Genomic DNA, 19,787 nt, shown 5'->3' with positions numbered 1-19,787 from the left:
GCATTAAAGGGGAAAACAACTTATGTTGATATGTAATTTTCTACATTGTAGGTCCTACACTAGTGATGGCAGACCTATGGCATATATAACAAAATGCCACACCATTTTGGGTAACACATAACACATAATTCACCAATACCTGACAACAATTATTCTTGAAAGCATAGCTGGTTCTTGCATGATTTTCAGAGGCTGTGAAGACCACGTGGGAATGGGTTGTGCTTTTGCATGGCCTCTGGAGCATCTGAAAATCATGCGAGAATGGGGCAGGCTTTTGCAGTTTTTGGAGGCTGCAGATACCACGGAAGATCATTCTTCAAAGCTGCTGCGAGAATGAAGGCCTCATGCAACCTGAAGCTGCCTTGGGTAGGCTGCAGAGGCCTGTCAACAGAACACAGCCTAAACGTAAGTAGTGTATGGCAGATCCTGGGGATCATACACACAATTGGACTGTATTTTTTTTTAAATACGGAATATGTAAAGAATTGTTTGTCTTCTTTTTGTGGAGTGTGGGCGTGACATGCCAACAGAATAAAATTAAGAGGTTTCCTAAATTTTTGACACACTGAGCCCCAATTTTTCACCACCACTGCTCTACACTGATATTGTAAACAAATCAAATATACAATAAACAATTAAGAGTTTAACTGCATCAACTACAGCAAAAGCTTAGTTGTCACTTCTTTTCCTCTGCCGATTTGTCCTGCATCCCAATGCAAAATGTGTGCACTAACAAGGTCCACTTTGTGATTTAAAACAATAGTTCTTTTCTCTTATACATTCTACTGATTATTGATAGTTGTGCTTGAGTAGCATGGATCAGATTTTTTTTTGCTGAACACAACAGCAAAGCTTTAAGAGAAGATTGGCTCATTCACAAGAGATTTTCTGCCAGTCACATTGCTCTGCAGGCAGTTTAAAGCAGGAATCTTTTGGACCTCAGGGACCACCAAACTCATAATTTTAAATCCCGTGGACCAGAGAGCCTGGGAAAATTCCAAAAACAGTCTGCAAGAAAATTCTCCACCCCTTTTTCCTACCGATCAATCATTCTTTATTTGGGATTGCAGGATACCATCTCCAGCTCCGTTCTTGGGGGAGTGGGAGGAAAGAGAGACCTTTGGCTTCATGCAAGGAAAGCAGCAGAAGCAGCAGAAGCAGCAGAAGTCTTTCTTTCTCTCCCCCAAATTCTGCCAAAAATGAGTCTTTGTGAGACTTGTTGCACCAGCGCAGCCTCTTGGAGCAGGATGCTTTGCCATCACTATCTTCACAATGCAAGCGACACAAGCCTTGTGTTCACGTGCAGCCTGGATTAATTGCTTTGGGGGTGACATTTCTCTATAGACCACCAAAATCTTCTCGCAGACCACCAGTGGTCCCCGGCCCACTGGTTGGTGCCCACTGGTTTAAAGAACTTCCCTTTCCTCCATCTCCCAATCAGATGTGATTAAGATGGTACTGGAAATACAGTTATCACTACCTAGGCACTGTGTAAGAGTTTACTTGCACTATTTTATAAGCCATCATACAGCATCATAAAATATACTTCTTAGCCACATTCCAGAAATTAATCATAATAGGAAGGAAAATATGATTGACTAATTTCTACTCTTGACTTCTAGATTGACTTCTACTTGGCTATTAGAAGTCTAATGCAAATTGCTATCCTCTACCTCTATTTGATCTCTTGGCAGTTTTCAATACCATCACCCCTGCTATCCTTCTAGAACAGCTGTGAGATGGGTGGTTGGCACAGTATTATGCCGGTTATTTTCCTTTCTCGGTAGACAGATCCACGTTTGTTGATTGGGACTGAGACATTTTACCTTCAGTTCCTACTATGTAGGATCTCACAGAGCACTGCTAGCAGGATGCTGTACTCTCTCTCTTTCTGTTTAACATCAATGGAAACCTTCTGGGTGAGGTCCTTATTTGCTAATGTGAGATGTCATTAATACTCTAATGATACCCATGTGTATATTTCCATCCTGGTGAAATTAAACAATGATGTTAATGTCCTGCCTGGAGGCTGTGAGATTTGGATAAGGAAATGACAGGATTTGACTCAACCCTGGCAAGACTCCAGGGTTGGTTTTAGATTTTGGACCTTCAGGATCCAGCAATTTAATTGTCTTTAGCACTGTTCAAAATCTGAGCAACCTTCTCAACTTACTATTCCTGTTAAAGGAGCAGGTGACAGTCATGTCTAGGATGACCATTGTTCCTGAATTGTGAGGTTCTACTCTCAGTCACTTATGCTTTCCATGGGAAGACTATTATAATATACTGTATCTTGGGCTGACTTGAACAGCATCTGGAAGCTGCAAAATTCAGACAGTTACATATGCTCTGAGATGGACACACATTACACCTCTGCTCTCTGAACTGTTTATCCGATTGCTTTTGGGTTCAAATCAAGGTGCTTTTATGACCTATAAAGACCCATGGGGCTGAGTTATTTGAAGAACTGCTTCTGACTGGTTACATTTACCTAACTCATCAGGTCAAGAAGCATGTTTTGGGTCTGGCTTACTAATGAGTTTTATCTGATGCGACCCAGGAGGAGGCCCTTTTCTACACTGGAACCAGAGGTAAGATCATCCCTGACTCTACTGGCCTTTTGGAAGACTCTGAAACATGGCTTTGCTATCAGGCCTAGGATCCCATGAAGGTACAGAGCCTGTGAGATGATTGTTCTGGTACTAAGCTACTGATTGGCATTCTCCCACATTTTGACAAGTTATTTGTAGGCATTTTCCTTTTTGTTAGTTTTCACTGTCACCCAAAGCTACATATGTGAAATGAGCAGCTATTTAAATTTAACAAATAAATACATCCCAAAAGGATTATGAAACACATAAAAGATGCATGTTTACAATATTTCACATTTTCATCCACTTTGACCAATTTGCAAAGATTGGCTAGACTTCACCTTGGGAATATAGATGGCTATCCTAACAATTTCCCTGCTAAGTAAATAATCTCAAGCAGGGTTAGACTTAAATAATACTTGGATGGGAAACCACCAGAAAATCCAGGGTGACAGGTTAGTTTGGGCAGTTCAACAGGCACCCCAGAAGAACGCAATGACAAATAATAAGGAAACCACATGTCTATGAATATATGCCCAAGAGATGGGCTTAATTTATAGGACTCTACGTTTTATTCACAGCTATGGAAATAATACACAATTCCTTTTGCTCATTTCATCACAATGAATATGAAACAATGCATATCCATGGTGCAAGAATACTGCTTAATGAAAAAGTAAAATGTATGCTGTGAGTAATTACTGAGTTATTTTTAATTGCATTGAATTTAAGGCCACGATTATAGCTTTTTAATAAGTGCACCGATGATGTTACCTAGTTTGGGTAATGAAATGTCTGCAAGAAAAGAACTAAGCTCAGAGACCCCTCATTTCAACCCTGAGCTAAAATATGCTGCTATATCATTATTAATAAGTATAGCAATAGAATTTTTGTGTTAATCATATTTAGTTAACTTTTCTACAGCATCCACAGGACCAATAAAGCTTGGTTGCATTTTGATTATCTGAATACTGAGAAGACTTCTGTTTCTAGTAAAGCATGAGCTATATGAATGTTGGCAGAACTTAGCCCTGATTTTGTATTGTCATCTTATATCATTGTCAAGATTCTGCAGGGATTAAACTATAGACCAAAGTTTTTGATCCATGACAAGAAAAGGAGAAAGAAGCATTGGAATTAAACTATAGTACAAAAATGAAAGTACATATAGTACACATTCATAGAAGGTAATGCTTTATTATTTTAGGGTCTTATTTCTAATATGCAATAAATATTCTTATTTAGATATATACCTAGTGGTATAATCAAGAGCCTTAAGCTGAATTCAAACCTAAAGCCCATGATGATTTGAGTATCTGGGAATTCCTGCCAAGTTCTTGCCAGTGAACCTGAATAAATGTGTTTTCAAGGAAGAGACTGATAGAATAATAATAATTACAGAGCCAGCTATAGTCTTCTCTACCATTGTAATAAATTAGTGATGTGAACTTATCCTGTGTATATTTTGAGAATGTTTGTACCATATTTACACTCACCAGAGTTCATAGTAGAGGGCATGTTATCAACCCTGACAATTCTTTTTTAAATGACAGTGATTCACAGAGGATTCAGAGGAAGTTAAGTAGGCCGAGCAATTGATTGTATGAAAAATTTATAATAAATTAAAAATGGAAATATAAAATAAAATATAAAGGAATATAAATGATGATAGAGATGCAACGTTCTTCAGCATATAATCCTTTAGTCAAATAGCACATTGATATAAAAATGGTTTATAAGCACTTTTAATGCGCAGAACAGATGTGACCTTAAGTATAACTCTGGAGAATAACTGATTATACAATATATTTGACATTTATATATTTACATATTATCTGCACAATTTGGACAGATTTGATTACATAGAAAACATCCCCACATTTTGCAGAGATTCTTTTCCAGTTTTTGAAGGATGGACATTACCTATATCAAAGGTAATTTACTAACACTATACATTTTCTTTTCCTTGATGGGATCTGTGCACATATGCTGTATTTAGCTAAGGCTATATGCTAGATCTATCTATGATTCTGAAAAGGAAGATCTTGGGAGTATGAGCACACATTAGTGTATGTTTTTAAGGCACAACCTCACACATTTTCATTACATTAAGTTATCTTTCATTTCTGTCCTAAGATTTTTAAGCATAAATATTTTGCATGCTTGCTGGAGATTTAGAACGAATGTTGTATATGTATAGCAATAACAATTAAATCTCATTAACGATGGTAAAAACTGCATAAGCAAGTGTAAGATTTTACTCTAAATTTCCTAGAAATTGAGATGGTTGCCAGATATATACATTTATGATCTAAATGTTCTTGGGAGAAGGATGTTTTAAAAAAGAGAGAACAAATAGGATAGAAATCCATTCATGCATGGTTTTATAACAAGGGGTTCAACGTATCTTCTACAGTTTATTGATACATGCTTCCTGGCAAAATAGTAAAAGGAATGCTATTCTGCTCTGTGTATGTCTATCAAGAAAGTCCTAACATTAGTCATTAGATTAGGATAGTGCATGACCTAGTGCTAGGATTAATGTTAATAATATGGTTTCTGGACCCCTGAGTGTGGTTGTTCTTTACTAAATTTCCTCTTTACATGAGCCTTTAAAAACCAACTAATTGTAACTCTTATTTTTACTTATCTTAATAAGATATTAATACAGATTAGACATTGAAATAAAAACAATGAAAGATGCTACTATATGTTTAGATCTTGTTTTCATGATAACCAATATATGCACTAAAAATAGTTAACTCTTTTAGAACCACATCAAAACCATCTCTACTACATTAACTTTCCCTAACATGTAGAGAAATCATGTTCCTGAGATTCTACAAATATTTTCTAATAACAAACTGAAAATTTTGTTCAAGATGAGTTGTTCTGCTTTACAGCCAATATATTTGGCTCAACAGATATGTGTAAATAATCAAAGCAATGAGTGCACAATAAGACTTTCATTTTAACATTCCCTTGATATGATGATGATGATGATGATGATGATGATGTAGCAGTATTAGTATGATTTCACATTTGGGGTGAACTTCAGCTTGTTCTACCTGGGTTACAGATTCTACTGCTAGGGCTATTCTGTTTAACACAAGTCTTTTTAGAAGTGTGTAGGTAACATAGAAAAGAGTAATTAGCCTGTAACTTTGGGAAACGTTTGGATTCTTCTCTGGTTTCCAAATTGCAATAATGTTGGTCTTCTTGAATAAAGGAGGCAGCCATCTTGAGTATAGTATGGAACTAAAAAAGGAAGCAAGCCAACATTTAATTGCTGGTTCAGAGTTCTTCAGTAGTTGAGTACATGCCATCAAATCCTGCAGCTTTACCATTTTGTAAAGAACCATCTCCCTCTGTGCTTCTTCTGGTGTAAATGGGCATGAGTATAAATAAAGCAATGCTCTATATATCGGTGCTTCAACAGTCTAACTTCAGATCTAATTGGTCTGGCAAATTTCTTATATCTTGTTGTCCTTAAAGTAGAGACAAGATGGTTAGCTATGGATTCCATATTGATGGCAGAATGCTTTCTCAGCAATATGGATGATGAATCCAATTTTCAGATAAAAGAAACCAGCCTTTCCTGCTAGAGTGGGTAAAGTTTAGCTTTTCCACAATCCTGGACATTATCTGGCTCTGTCCAGGGACTTCAGCAATTCAGTTGCTTTTTCTGGATTAATGTAGTGTTCAAACTCGGCACACAAGCGACTTGTCTCCCCACTCCATCTAGGGATGTAATCGTTACAGTAGCCTCTGGGAATGTTTCTTTTAGCTGCAGATTTAATTAAGTCAACAAAGGTGTCATAATTCTCTGGGACTGCTTTGATCCATCTGTAGGTGCTTGGCATAAGTATTCCAAACTGCTTTCTGGAAGTTCCAATGAGGTTTAGGAATGGACCTAATTGCTGGGATTGGGAGTTCTATTCTGTAGATTATAGGCCTACGCTGACTGCGTGGGAAATTGTTCAAAACCTATATCTGGATTTGAGATTACGATTTTTACTATTCCAGAGGAAACAAAACAAAGATCTGGGGAATAATCCTTTTGCCAACGAGCAGAATGAAATGTGCTCCTATCTTTATTATCATAGTTAAGAGTAAGATTGTTTATTTCCATCCAATTGAATAATCTACTCTCATTTTCATCGCATTGGTTACAGTCTCAAGATGTGTGGTGATTATTGAAATCACCAAGGATTATACTGTCTCCCGCAGGCACTGATAAGACAAAATCTGGGCAACTGTCCTTTGGAAGCTTGTAAATATCCATGATGGTAGAACATTCTCCACAGCATCTCCAGACCCTGTCACATGTGCTCGGTGTGAACTTGCTTTATTCTGTGAAGAGCACAGGGTGCCAGTGGCGAATTTGCCAATCTTGGTGTTCTCTGGCAAATGCCAAACGTCTGCACGGTGTTGGGCTGTAAGCACAACCCCCACCTGTGGATGTCGGGCCCTCATACCACCCTCATGGAGTCTGTTTCTGACCGTTTGAGCAGTCACATGCACATTTGTGGCCCGCTGGAGGTCATTTTGCAGGGCTCTGGCAGTGCTCCTCCTGTCCCTCCTTGCACAAAGGCGGAGGTAGCGGTCTTGATGCAAAGTTGTTGCCCTCCTATGGCCTCCTCCACGTCTCCTGATGTACTGGCCTGTCTCCTGGTAGTGCCTCCATGCTCTGGACACTACGCTGACAGACACAGCAAACCTTCTTGCTACAGTTCGCATTGATGTGCCATCCTGGATGAGCTGCACTACCTGAGCCGCTTGTGTGGGTTGTAGACTCCATCTCATTCTACCACTAGAGTGAAAGCATTGCCAGCATTCAAAAGTGACCAAACCATCAGCCAGAAAGCATAGGAACTGAGAAGTGGTCTGTGGTCACCACCTGCAGAACCACTCCTTTATTGGGGATGTCTTGCTAACTGCCCATGCTTTCCACCTGTTGTCTATTCCATTTGCACAACAGCATGTGAAATTGATTGTCAATCAGTGTTGTTACTTAAGTGGACAGTTTAATTTCACAGAAGTGTGATTGACTTGGAGATACATTGTTTAAGTGTCCCCTTTATTTTTTTGAGCAGTGTATTTATATTTTAAATTAATGTAATTTTATATGTGTTACACACATGTTCATACCTGTCCTTTGCAAGTAAGATTGAACTCACTTGTAGCATTTTCATTAATTAGAATTTCCAAAACTTATTTTACAGAAAGGTATTCAACAAGTTTTAGTCATTTTCTCTCTTATAAGGGGGCAAGGTTCTCATACAAATTTAAGTTCTTGTTATACAAGGTTACTAATAACTTTAAAGTCTCTTCTGGATGAAGAACTGACAGTTCTGAGGGCACATTTCCATAGGAGATATAATGCCTAAATATAGGAAACAGTGGAAGACTTTATACTGCACTGGGGATCTCATGCAGACTTGGCTATTAGGTGGCTGGAAGGGACTGGAAGGACTGAACTTAGGTCACTAGAAGATGCTTGCCTCCAATGGCTTTATGCTCCTCTGATGAAAAACATTTCAATACAGCTTATACAAGAGACCTTTCTAGAAATTTGTGTCCTCAATCTGAAGATTAATTTTCTTTGACGAAAAAGAATTTAAATCATACCAAAGGTATATTTCTGTTTCTCTTTCCTTCTGCTTGTCTCTTTTGTGTACCCTTGACACCCTTATTCTAGGAAGCATGCTTAAGACATATCAGCACTTGGAGTAGACTTCCTGCTTTGCTTGTCAAAGGAACTATTTTTTAAAAAGCGGAAGTTGTATATTAAACAAGAAAGATATTCAGATGATACATGAAAAGAACAGCTCATTATGTAACAGAAAACAAATCATATGCAGATAATTGAAAATTAAGAACAATCAAGCTATGTTTACTTGTATCTCCTCCTCCTCCTTTTGGTATATAGTTTGGTGGTATATAGATGCCACCAAAAACTTATTCAATTACCTAAGAAAACCATAACAGAAAATATAACTTCTTCCTGATAAATGTCAAATGTGATGGGTTGGTGGGTATCCAAGACAATGCTGACATTATAACAGAATTGAGCATCTATTTTTCAACCCACCGCTGCAGGTTGCATGCAGCTCCTTTTGTACAGGCATTGGTAACTTGCATTGACCATAGTAATTATATTTTGTACCTATTGAGTACCCAAGAATGTTGACAGCTGGAGGGATAAGACAGGTCAAAATTCTTCCCATTTTCAGATTACTTTTTAATCTTAATGTTTACTCTCTAGTGAAAAGCTGCATGCTTCTAGTAAAGTTCCTGGTGATTTCTGAAGGAGAATTTTGGTAATGGGGAAGACTCCTAATACCAGAAGCAGACTGGTAATTAGGCCTGCAGAAAAACAATTACCGTATATACTCGAGTATAAGTCGACCCGAATATAAGCCGAGGCACCTAATTTTACACACAAAAACTGGGAAAACTTATTGACTCGAGTATAAGCCGAGGGTGGGAAATGCAGCAGCTACTGGTAAATTTCAAAAATAAAAATAATTAATTTGGGAAACGATCTCACTATCATGAAAGGTTTAATTGATTCGCTAACCCAAAAGAAGATGATGATGATGACAGCGGGAGGCAGGAGTCACTCTCTTCCCTCCCTCGGAGGCCCTCTGAGTCAGGAGTCGCTACCGCCGGCGCGGCCCCAGTCCCGCGTCGCCTCGGGAAGGAAAGGCAAAAAGGAAGAGCCGCGGCAGCGCTTGCAACAGCGGCAGCAGCACCGGGAGGCTCAGGCTCAGCGGCTCCTGGTTTTGCCCCACCCTTCCCAAGGCAACGCTGGGACCGGAGCCGCACTGGCGGCAGCAACTCCCGACAGCCCCAGCCGGACACCTGAGCGGAGATGTAGGGAGAAAGCAAAAGCGACGGAAGATCCTTCAGGGGAAACTGAGGGGAGACTCACCCTTGGTCCAGATGAGCCCCTTCCCCCTAAGGAAGCAGAGGCAGCCAGCAAGGGCAGGCAAGCCCCACTTCACAGACTCTGTCCGTCCTCGCTCCCACCCAAAGCCACGAAGTCCCCCAATCGCGCAGCCCAGAATCGCCCTCCCTCAGGGGGCAGCAATGACGCCCGGTTTTCCCGAGACAAGAAGCTCTGCCGTGCAATGAAAGCGCCCTGGCTCTAGGCTCGCGGGCTCAGAAAACAATGCGAGCCGAGGTCGCCTGCCCGCCGGCTTCTCCAACATCAGGCACCGCCCTTTCTATGTGCCGGGCCCGCAAGTCCGAGCAGCCAGCGCGTGGAGCAGGACGGCGCCGAGATCGTTGGCTGCCTCTTCGCAGCACGGGAGGCCTCCCCGACTGGCCAGCTGCTCTCCTCCTTCTCTGCCTGGGGAGGCTTCTTGTGCTGCAAAGAGGCAGCTAATGATCCCCGCTCCGCTCGGCTTCTCCAACATCTGGCACCGCCCTGTTCTATGTGCCGGGCCCGGCAAGTCCAGGCAGCCAGCGCGTGGAGTAGGACGGCGCCGGAGATCGTTGGCTGCCTCTTTCGCAGCACGGGAGGCCTCCCTGGCTGGCCAGCTGCTCTCCTCCTTCTCTGCCTGTTTGTTCTGTGTGACCGAGGAGGAGGAGACCGGCCGGCTGGTTGGGGGAGGCTTTCTGCGCCGAAGGAGGCGGCTGCTGGTGTCCGGCTTTGCTCCGCTTCTCCGGCGCGGCCCTGTTCTTTACTTGGGCAGCCGGGCGCCGCAGACGCCCACGGCGGCAACAGGCAGTTCCGCCCGGGCTCCGCTCAGGTGTCCGGCTGGGGCTGTCTGGAGTTGCTGCCGCCGGTGCGGCCCAGTGCATTGTCGCCTCGGGAAGGAAAGCGCTTTGCCTTTCCTTCCCGAGGCGATGCGCACTGTGGTCGCATGCGGCGGCTGACTTTGCGCCGAGGGCGGCTGCTGGTGTCCGGCTTTGCTCCGGTTCTCGGCGCGCGTTCTTTTTGGGCAGCCGGGCGCCCGCAACGGCACCCATGGCGGCAACAGGCAGTTCCGCCCGGGCTCCGCTCAGGTGTCCGGCTGGGGCTGTCGGGAGTTGCTGCCACCGTGGCGCCATTGCGGGCGCCCGGCTGACCAAGTAAAGAACAGGGCCGCGCCGGAGAAGCGGAGCAAAGCCGACACCAGCAGCCGCCTCCTTGGCGCAGAAAGGCTGCCGCCCGGTGCCAGTCCTGCGTCGCCTCGGGAAGGGAAAGGCAAAGCGCTTTCCTTCCCGAGGCGACACGACTGGGGTCGCACCGGCGGCAGCACTCCAGACAGCCCCAGCCGGACACCTGAGCGGAGCCCGGCGGAACTGCCTGTTGCTGCCGTGGGCGCCGTGCGGGCGCCCGCTGCCCAAGTAAAGAACAGGGCACGCGCGGAGAAGCGGAGCAAAGCCGACACCAGCAGCCGCTCCTCGGCAGCAGACAGCCTCCCCAACCAGCCGGGCCGGTCTCCTCCTCCTCGGTCACACAGAACAAACAGGCAGAGAAGGAGGAGAGCAGCTGGCCAGCCGGGAGGCCTCCGTGCTGTGAAAGAGGCAGCCAACGATCTCCGGTGCCGCCCTGCTCCACGCGCTGGCTGCTCGGACTTGCCGGGCCCGGCACATAGAACAGGGCGGTGCCGGATGTTGAGAAGCCAAGCGGAGCCGGAAGCGCACCTCGGCTCGCGTTGTTTTCTGAGCCCGCGAGGCTAGAGCCAGGGCACTTTCATTGCACGGCAGAGCTTCTTGTCTCGGGAAAACCGGGCGTCATTGCTGCCCCCCGAGGGGAGGGCGATTCTGGGCTGCGCGATTGGGGGACTTCGTGGCTTTGGGTGGGAGCGAGGATGGACAGAGTCTGTGAAGTGGGGCTTGCCTGCCCTTGCTGGCTGCCTCTGCTTCCTTAGGGGCGGGAAGGGGCTCATCTGGACCAAGGGTGAATCTCCCCCTCAGTTTCCCCTGAAGGATGTTCCGTCGCTTTTGCCTTCTCCCTACATCTTCCCTCTGTTAAAATTCCCTCCCCACACACACACACTTATTTTCGGGCGGATAGATTTCGTGTCTGAGCATTCTCACATGACGGTGGGTCTTCCCCCTAAAAACAGTTAAAAAAGAAAAACAATATATCCTCATGCAAGAACTTTTCTGCTTTCGATTACCCCATGCTTAAAAGTTGCAAAGGAAACACGGAAGCAGGGAAGCGCCTGCCCAGCTCCGGAGCTCCACACCATTTTTTCAGAGGGGCCTGACTCGAGTATAAGCCGAGGGGGTTTTTCAGCACAAAAATGGGCTGAAAACTCGGCTTATACTCGTATATACGGTACTATCCACCTGCCTTCCATTGAGGACCTGTATACTGCATGAGTCAAAGAAGGCTGTGAAAATATTTACAGACCCCTCACACCCCGGACATAAACTGTTTCAACTCCTTCCCTCAAAACAACGCTATAGAGCACTGCACATCAGAACAACTAGACACAAGGACAGTTTTTTCGCAAACACCATCACTCTGCTAAACAAATAATTTCCTCAACGCTGTCCAACTATTTACTAAATCTGCATTACTATTACTATTAATCTTCTCATGACTCTTATCACCCATCCTGACTGTAACTTTGTTGCTTGTACCCTTATGATTTATATTGTCTCCTAATATGATTTGATTGCTTATTTGTACCCTATGACAATCATTAAGTATTGTTCCTTATGATTCTTGATGAATGTAACTTTCTTTTTATGCAAACTTGAGAGCATATGCACCACAGACAAATTCCTTGTGTCCAATCACACTTGGCCAATAAAGAATTCATTCATTCATTCATAGACAAGAAAACCAGCTGGTGGAACATTGAATAAATTAACCAGAGCTCTCAATTGAGTCACAAATGACTAGATTCAGATTATATTACTTAACTGCGTTAAGCTACTATTCAGATTTCTGGAAAAAGGCTCTAACGCTGGAAAAGGTGAAAAAGGAAAGAGATGGACCCTGTAACATAAATACATAAATAACCTCTGTCATCATGTCAAGAGCAACTGCGTTCTCTTCGCTGATGATGTAAAGCTACTCAACACCACAGACAATACTGCTACCCTTCAAAAAGACCTTCACTATGTATCATAATGGTCAAACAAATGGCAACTTCAAATCTCAACAAATAAATGCTCTGTCTTACATATTGGCAAAAAAAATCAGAAAATAAAATATAGGCTGAATAGTCAAGACCTTGTTGATGATCCAAACTCTGTCAAGGATCTTGGAGTACTCATCTCAAATGACCTAAGTGCTAGAGCCCACTGTAACTACATAGCCAAAAAGGCGTTAAGAGTTGTTAACCTAATCCTACATAGCTTTTTCTCTGGTAATATCACACTACTAACCAGAGCATACAAAACATTTGCTAGACCAATACTCGAATACAGCTCATCAATCTGGAACCCACATTACGTATCTGATATTAGCACAGTAGACAAAATCCAGAAATATTTCACAAGAAGAGCTCTCCACTCCTCTACTCGTTGCAGTATACCTTATGCCACCAGACTCGAAATTCTAGACCTAGAAAACCTAGAACTACACCGCCTTCGGTCTGATCTAAGTATAGTATATAAAATCATACATTGCAATGTCCTCCCTGTCAATGAATACTTCAGCTTCAACCATAACAACACTAGAGCAAACAATAGATACAAACTCAAGGTTAATTGCACCAAACTTGATTGCAAGAAATACGACTTCAGCAACAGAGTGGTCAATGTCTGGAATACTCTACCTGACTCTGTGGTTTTTTCCCCAAACCCCAAAAACTTTAACCTTAGACTGTCTACTATTAACTTCACCCCTTTCCTAAGAGGTCTGTAGGGGGCATGCATAAGCGCACCAATGTGCCTACTGTCCCTGTCCTATTGTTTCTTTTATATTTTTTAAATTTTTCTTATATGTATCCATGTATGCATAACTATGTTTTTACTTATGCCTATTATCTTGTAAGCAATTGACAAATAAATAAAGTAAGTAAGTAAGTAAGTGAGTGAGTGGTGGAATGCATCATTGGAATGCACCAAGACCAGATTACAGAATATCATGAGAATCTATATGGCTGCTAAGAAAGGACAAAGACTTCATGATACTTCAATCAGTTTGTTTCTGGACCTACAAAGGTCTCAGTTGACACCCCAATTAGTAAAATCAGCAAATTATGTTATCAACTGTAACATTATCTGTTATTAACTGTAACATTATACAAAACCGCAACTCTTACTTCCTACTTTAACTTCATGAAGCTCATACCTAATCAATCCACTGAATTAAATAAAACAACAACTGTGAATTAGCTTGTTGCCTTTTCTAAGAGAACAACCTGCGCCGATCCCCATGCGTGCACGATAATTGGGAAGGAAGGAAGGCTCCATAAAATGAGCAGGAGGAGCCACGTCCCGCGTTAAGCTTCCCGCGGCGGCCTCAAACAGGAAACCTCTTTCAGGACACAGAAGCCGGAAGGATTTTGGCCACGTTTGGCCACCGTAGCTGGCAGCACACAGCTGGGAAGCCCTGATTGGTCCTTGGAGCAGCCCATCATCCTTGGTTCGGGAGGATTGTCTTGAGTTGATTAAAGAAGTGGAAGAAGCGCGGGTGAGTGGAGGCGGGCGGGAAAGGCATGAACCGAAGGCTGTATGTAACACTGGCTGGGGAATTCTGGGAGTTGAAGTCCGCCAGGCTTAAAGTGGCCAAGGTTGGAGACCCCTACTGTAGTAGATGGCGGGGTCGGTTCAGGTGGGTTCCGCAAGTTCCTGAATGGCGGCGGGGGCGGCCCTTGATCGCAGGCGCTGAGCTTCGCCTTTCTCCTCCTTTGCTTTCCCGCCGCTGTATGAGTTAGGCGCCGACGCTTTTTTCGGGCACGCCGGTCGGGCGCTTGGAAGGGACGGGAGAGGCTTCGTCGCTCTTCCCGCCGGGCACCTTCGGGGAGGGTGCAAGCAACCTTCACGGCGCGCAGAAGCGACTCGTTTTGAACGCGATTTTCCCATTTATTAGCGGGTCTGAAGCGGGGGGGGGGGGGGGGCTTTCGCTGCTCAAGTTCTTCCAGGTTGCGCTTACGCTGCTCAGCAAAAACAGGGGGTTTTGTTGCTATTTTTCTGTCTTCGGAGATATTAGCATCTTCATTCTCTTGCCTGGCGACCCTCCCTCCACAATATAATAATAATCGTCGTTGGGAGAAGCTGCAAAACGCTTTGAAAAAAGGCAACTGACACAGGAGGCAGGTGCTTTGGTATGATCGGGAACCAAAAGGAGAAAATATAGGTTAAAAAAGGAGAAAATCTGAGCCAAAGAATATGCTGGAGGAAAAGGATAAACTGGAATATTTTGATTGCGGGACTCCAGGAATTCAAGTGCATCCTAGTATATTGTAGCTTTTAACTGTGTACATTGTGGATGGTAACCTTTTTTTTTTTTGGACCGGATCAGTTATTTTTGAAGCCACGTAGAAGTTTATGAAATTTCACTATCATAATTAGATGGTGAAATGCAGAGTTTTGGCTGCATGATTCTGGAATTTTGTTAAAGAAGAAAAAAGGATACTTCAAGATCTCTAGCATACTTACTGCTGTTTTAAAATTGTCCTTTAAGAATCCCAAGAGACATAGCAGTAAGGTATTAATTATTTCAACTGATGTCAGTGCTATACCTCTTATGGCCCTTAAAGGTTGAAAAAACATGTAAACATATAAAGAGGTTGCCCACTTCTGCCTTACATGTTTAGAATAAATATCATTTTTACTAGCCCCCTGGCTAAACACAGAATTTAGAATTAAAAAGGGCATTCCTATACAAACTTAGTCAAATATAAGTGATTTCAATTTGTCTTAGTCTTAAATTATATGGGTCTGGAATTGCACACGCAGACTTTGGATTTATTTAGGGATACATTTTAATGTTATTTTAGGAAACCTACCAAGATCAAATGTAAATATCAAAGTTTGGAGGGTTGTTTTTTTTAGTGAACATATTGATTATCAAATAATTCTGTATAAAAATTGCATATAGAATTGCCTGATAATTTTGAATGTTTTCAGCTGTAGAGTTAGCTGTGTATTCAACAGATATGTAGACAACATGTAGAGTACTGCTTTAAATATTAGATGATATATTGAATAGAATGCTTTCGTGTGGTGACTAGTACTTTAATGCTGAAGTAATAAATATGAGGGTTTTTTAAGTTAGCTATGTTTTTGTCAAATATTAGATTCCTATTTCTGCTTTTTCATAGAGCACTTGTAAGATACCAAAATGAGCCTACGAAAACAAACTCCAAGTGATTTCTTGAAGCAAATCATAGGAAGACCAGTTGTTGTAAAATTAAATTCTGGAGTTGATTACCGAGGTATATTCTTCCTGCTTCATCTTCCAACTGTGATAGATTTTTGTATTCTTTCAATAGTGAAATAGACATTGTATTCTTTCAATAATGAAATATCCTTAAATAAATAGCCTGTTCTTGAAAAATTCTTAATCAAAATTGAATTCTAGGTTTATAGGAGTTGTGACATTGTGAATGAAGAAGGAAAATTTCTCCATGTGAATCATTTTATATATATTATGATGTTCTTTATCTTGACTTGCAACCACCCCAACTTAAAAAAGAAATTTTGGTCTCAGTTGTGGTTCTAAATCGAGGACTACCTGTACCTGTGTATTTAATTTGTCAAAAGATGGCTTCCAAGTATAAATTGAGAATAAAATAAAATGTGTAGAGGATTAGTTTGTTTAGTGTGCCTGGGAAAGTGATACTATTTCTCATATATTTTTGATCAAATTTGATGAATGTCAGGAAACAAAATGGCTCTGCCTGCTTGGTTAATAAGGCAGTAACAGCTGTGTATTTCAAAAGAAAGCTAAAACGAATGCAGTTGAAATGTATTATTTAAAAAATAAGCGATGTAAAATAAAACTAGATAGGGTCCAAAATGCAACTGCTGAATGTAAATAGAAATGTGCATGAAATAATTATTTTGAGGTAGTTTGATCATATAGAAAAAACACATGAGGATAGAATTGCAAAACATATATAAAAGATGATGAAATGGCTCATAATCAAGAAAGTAATAGTTTATTAGAAGTAAGATTCTTTAAAAAAAGGAAATTTAAAGAACAAAAGGTGGTATATAAATTAACGTGAGGACGTAATATAAAGGATAGTTTATAAAGGTGAAAAGATATGGACAGGTGTAATCGTGTTAACTATTTGTAACTAAGCTTTTCTTATTTTAATATCCTTAATTTCTTTGGCAGACTTATTACATTGTATTAGATAGATAAAAGTGGACTGGCTGTTGTGCATAACTAACTTTCATTCTCACTAGTTGTACATAGTATTGATTAAATTTTAGAACAATACTAGGTTTGGAAGATTACGTTATAATATGTGAATGGCTGTAATTCTAGGTGTACTAGCCTGCTTGGATGGCTACATGAATATTGCTCTGGAACAGACAGAAGAGTATGTAAATGGACAATTGAAAAATAAATATGGAGATGCCTTCATCAGAGGAAATAATGGTAAATATGTTTATTAAAAATACTAGCTTTTAATTATCCAATTAAAACTTTATTGGTATTAAAAAAATTATTTTGAATGAATAATGTATTATATGCAAGAGTGGTTTTTGTGTGTGTGTGTGTTTATATTTACCCCTGCACTTTTTCCTGTTTGCTTTTTAAAACTTTGTTTCCTTTCGTAATTCCAATTTGTCTAGCTTTGGGGAAGTTGATTTGTTTCAGTGTTCAAGAAGATTCATGAAATTTTCATTATTTTTTTAGATTTGGAAAAATGAAAATCAATAGGAAAATTGGGATTTCTTTAAGTTCAACTTCAGTTAGTTTAAGGATAGGAAAAGATGAAGATGTCAGTGGGAACATATTAATACTGGATGGGGAACAATAGCTGAAGCCAGGCAAGACACAGTTGTTGTGGGTACAAAAGAGACATCAGGATCCAGTAGTTTACCATAATTAATTCTGAGTGGGGTTCCGCTACTCCAGAAGATCTATTACACAACATTGGGGGCCCTCCTGAACTCACAATTCCTCAAAGAGCAGGTGACAGTTGTGCTAGGAAGGTCTTTATTCAACTGTGTTGTGTCCCAGTTGCACTCTTATCTGGATCATGAAGCCCTTTGCATGGTCAGTCATGCCCTAGTCATATGTCAGCTGGATTACTGAGATGGATTACATGTTCTACATGGGTCTACCCTTGAAGAGTATTCAGAAACTGCAGCTGGTGCAGAATACAGTGACACACAATCCTTGGGAATGCCTAGGGCTGCACGTATAACTTTGTGACTGCACAAGTTTCTTTCTGAATCCAGTTCAAGGTGCTGGTTGTTACCATAAAAAACTTACATGGTATAGATTCAGGCCATCTGAGTAGCCATTTCTCCCCAATGGGACTACTCTGCCTCACTCACACTAGTGGAAGAGGCCTGCTATGGATCCTGTCTGCAGGAATTCCGGCAGGCAGGTTTGAGGAAAAAGAGCCTTTTCCATTATGGCCCTCATCCATGTGGGATACCCTATTGCCAGAGGTGGGAACTGCTTCCACTCTTTTGGCTTTCCAGAAGGGTATTAAAACTTGGCTTTGCTGGTTGGCCTGAGAACCTTTACAGCTGGGGGTGGCTGACAGGGTAAAAAGACTTCATCTCCATCCAATCCCTTCCCTGGTTTCAGTATAGTTTTAAAATCGTTTTAATATTTTAATTATTTTTCTACTTGGTTTATAACTTGTAAGCTTCCCAGAATCTCCTTATAGGGGAGATGGTCAGCATAAAAATGTAATAAATAAAATGAAATTTTTAATTACTTCACATGGCAGAAAGAGGTTTGATGAGCATGTTAGGTCTTTTTTTTTTTAAAGTAAATATATAAATTTGAAAAAAATACGAACTTCTATATTTCCTATCTCCCTTCTTCATCCTTAACCTGGTGCTGCCAAATCACATGCAAAGACTTCCATGGCCCAAATCACATTCTGTCCTGGGACTGCAGATTATGGTTTCTTTCAGTAGTACAAAACATTTTTCCATAAAAATAAAGGAATTTTTCAGTTCTGCCTGTAATGCTGAGCTATAATCACCAAAGGAGTCCTTTCCAAAGGAGTCCTGAGATGTTTACAATAAACGCCCTATTTAAAGTCTTGAATAAAATAATCTTAACAGAACCAGCAGTGTTTAATGGCAGTAATTAAAAATATTTTTTTAAAAGTTCTTTTAAAAAATGAAAACAAAATAATAGGCATTTTAGATACAGTCTAAGCCTGGAATAAACTGTAAGACAACATTAGGGCCATCGCATAGGAGAGTTTCATAATTGGGCTTCTGTCTCTCAAAAATTATTTTTTTCTTGTTATATTCCTGCTCAGTGGTAATAAATAATTTGTGAACTGTAGCTACAGTAATTATTGTTAGTCTATCATGAGTTTGTTTAATGTATTATTTTTTCCTCTTACACAGTGTTATATATAAGTACACAGAAGAGGAGAATGTGAGCCTATTTGAAGACGGAGTATTTCATATTAACTTTTCTTAATAAATGTTTTGTTTTTGCCTTCTGTTCTAAAGTTATATAACCTGTATGGAAAAGTTGTTTTTTAAATGTTAAAACAAAATGGAACATTTTCCTGTTTCAATATTATTTGTATTATAATTTGGAAAGAAATAAAAAAATGGAAAATAGTGTGATTTGTTCAATCTTCAAAGTTATCTTAAAACATCATCTGGTATTCAGGTGGTAACAGTTACAAGCTGGAGACTAACCACATTTAAATCTTTTTGACTGCCAAAGTGGGAAGGATGATCTGAGTTTTCAGTGACTGGATAGGTAAGGTAACATTCCCAATTTTAGAAAAAAGATATGGTGAATTGCTGACTTACAAACTAATAAACATATTAAAAAGAGGGAAGGAGGTGGAAATAACAATAAAAATGCAATGGAAGTAAAATCCAGAACTTAATGTGACAGAAAGAAGTGAGCATCACAATTTGTGAGAAGTTATTTTATTTTTTCAGAATCTTGGCAACTCTTTCAATCTTGATAAGCAGAGGGGTGTTTTTTTGTCTCAGCAGGCTTAAGGGCTAAATCTTACTGCCTCACATTCTAGGACATAGTCATGATGTTTAATATAAAATCCAGCAGCTTGAAAACCTTCTAATTCCATTTTTCTTATTTTCTTAAATCATAGTCAA

At 41.0% G+C, this 19,787-nt stretch overlaps 1 protein-coding gene and 1 long non-coding RNA gene across 4 annotated transcripts in view; one reads left to right on the top strand and one right to left on the bottom strand.

Annotated features, from left to right (window-relative positions):
• LOC148130685 (uncharacterized) overlaps positions 1-13,930 on the bottom strand; it is a 29,293-nt gene extending 15,363 nt beyond the window's left edge. Inside the window, exon 1 of the long non-coding RNA XR_015749214.1 lies at positions 13,843-13,930. This is a non-coding gene — a long non-coding RNA (uncharacterized LOC148130685). The remainder of the gene's footprint in view (positions 1-13,842) is intronic.
• A 151-nt stretch (positions 13,931-14,081) lies between these two features.
• On the top strand, positions 14,082-19,278 carry LSM6 (LSM6 homolog, U6 small nuclear RNA and mRNA degradation associated). Of its 3 annotated transcripts, none has more exons than XM_026668779.2 (4): positions 14,082-14,184; positions 15,818-15,931; positions 16,993-17,106; positions 19,056-19,278. In XM_026668779.2, exons 2-4 carry the CDS (start codon positions 15,838-15,840, stop codon positions 19,088-19,090), a joined length of 243 nt encoding a protein of 80 aa, XP_026524564.1. In that variant the 5' UTR covers positions 14,082-14,184; positions 15,818-15,837; the 3' UTR covers positions 19,091-19,278. The 3 variants fall into 3 exon arrangements, with proteins under 3 accessions (XP_026524564.1, XP_087819191.1, XP_026524565.1); XM_087963065.1 differs by having other exon boundaries at positions 14,154-14,284; XM_026668780.2 differs by lacking the exon at positions 14,082-14,184 and adding an exon at positions 14,185-14,325.
• The last annotated feature ends 509 nt before the right edge of the window (positions 19,279-19,787 follow it).

Source organism: Notechis scutatus, chromosome 4 (assembly GCF_049901735.1).
Source record: "Notechis scutatus isolate UNSWTSFEM ecotype Mainland chromosome 4, rNotScu1.2, whole genome shotgun sequence".
In the NCBI taxonomy this organism is placed as follows: Eukaryota; Metazoa; Chordata; class Lepidosauria; order Squamata; family Elapidae; genus Notechis; species Notechis scutatus.
This window is presented reverse-complemented; position numbering and strand designations above follow the sequence as displayed.

Excerpts from the sequence above, each read along its gene's own strand:
- LSM6 (XM_026668779.2), top strand. The coding sequence starts at position 15,838 with ATGAGCCTACGAAAACAAACTCCAAGTGATTTCTTGAAGCAAATCATA. Across the intron at positions 15,932-16,992 it reads TTCTGGAGTTGATTACCGAG|GTGTACTAGCCTGCTTGGAT; the intron begins GTATATTCTTCC and ends CTGTAATTCTAG. Across the intron at positions 17,107-19,055 it reads CTTCATCAGAGGAAATAATG|TGTTATATATAAGTACACAG; the intron begins GTAAATATGTTT and ends CCTCTTACACAG.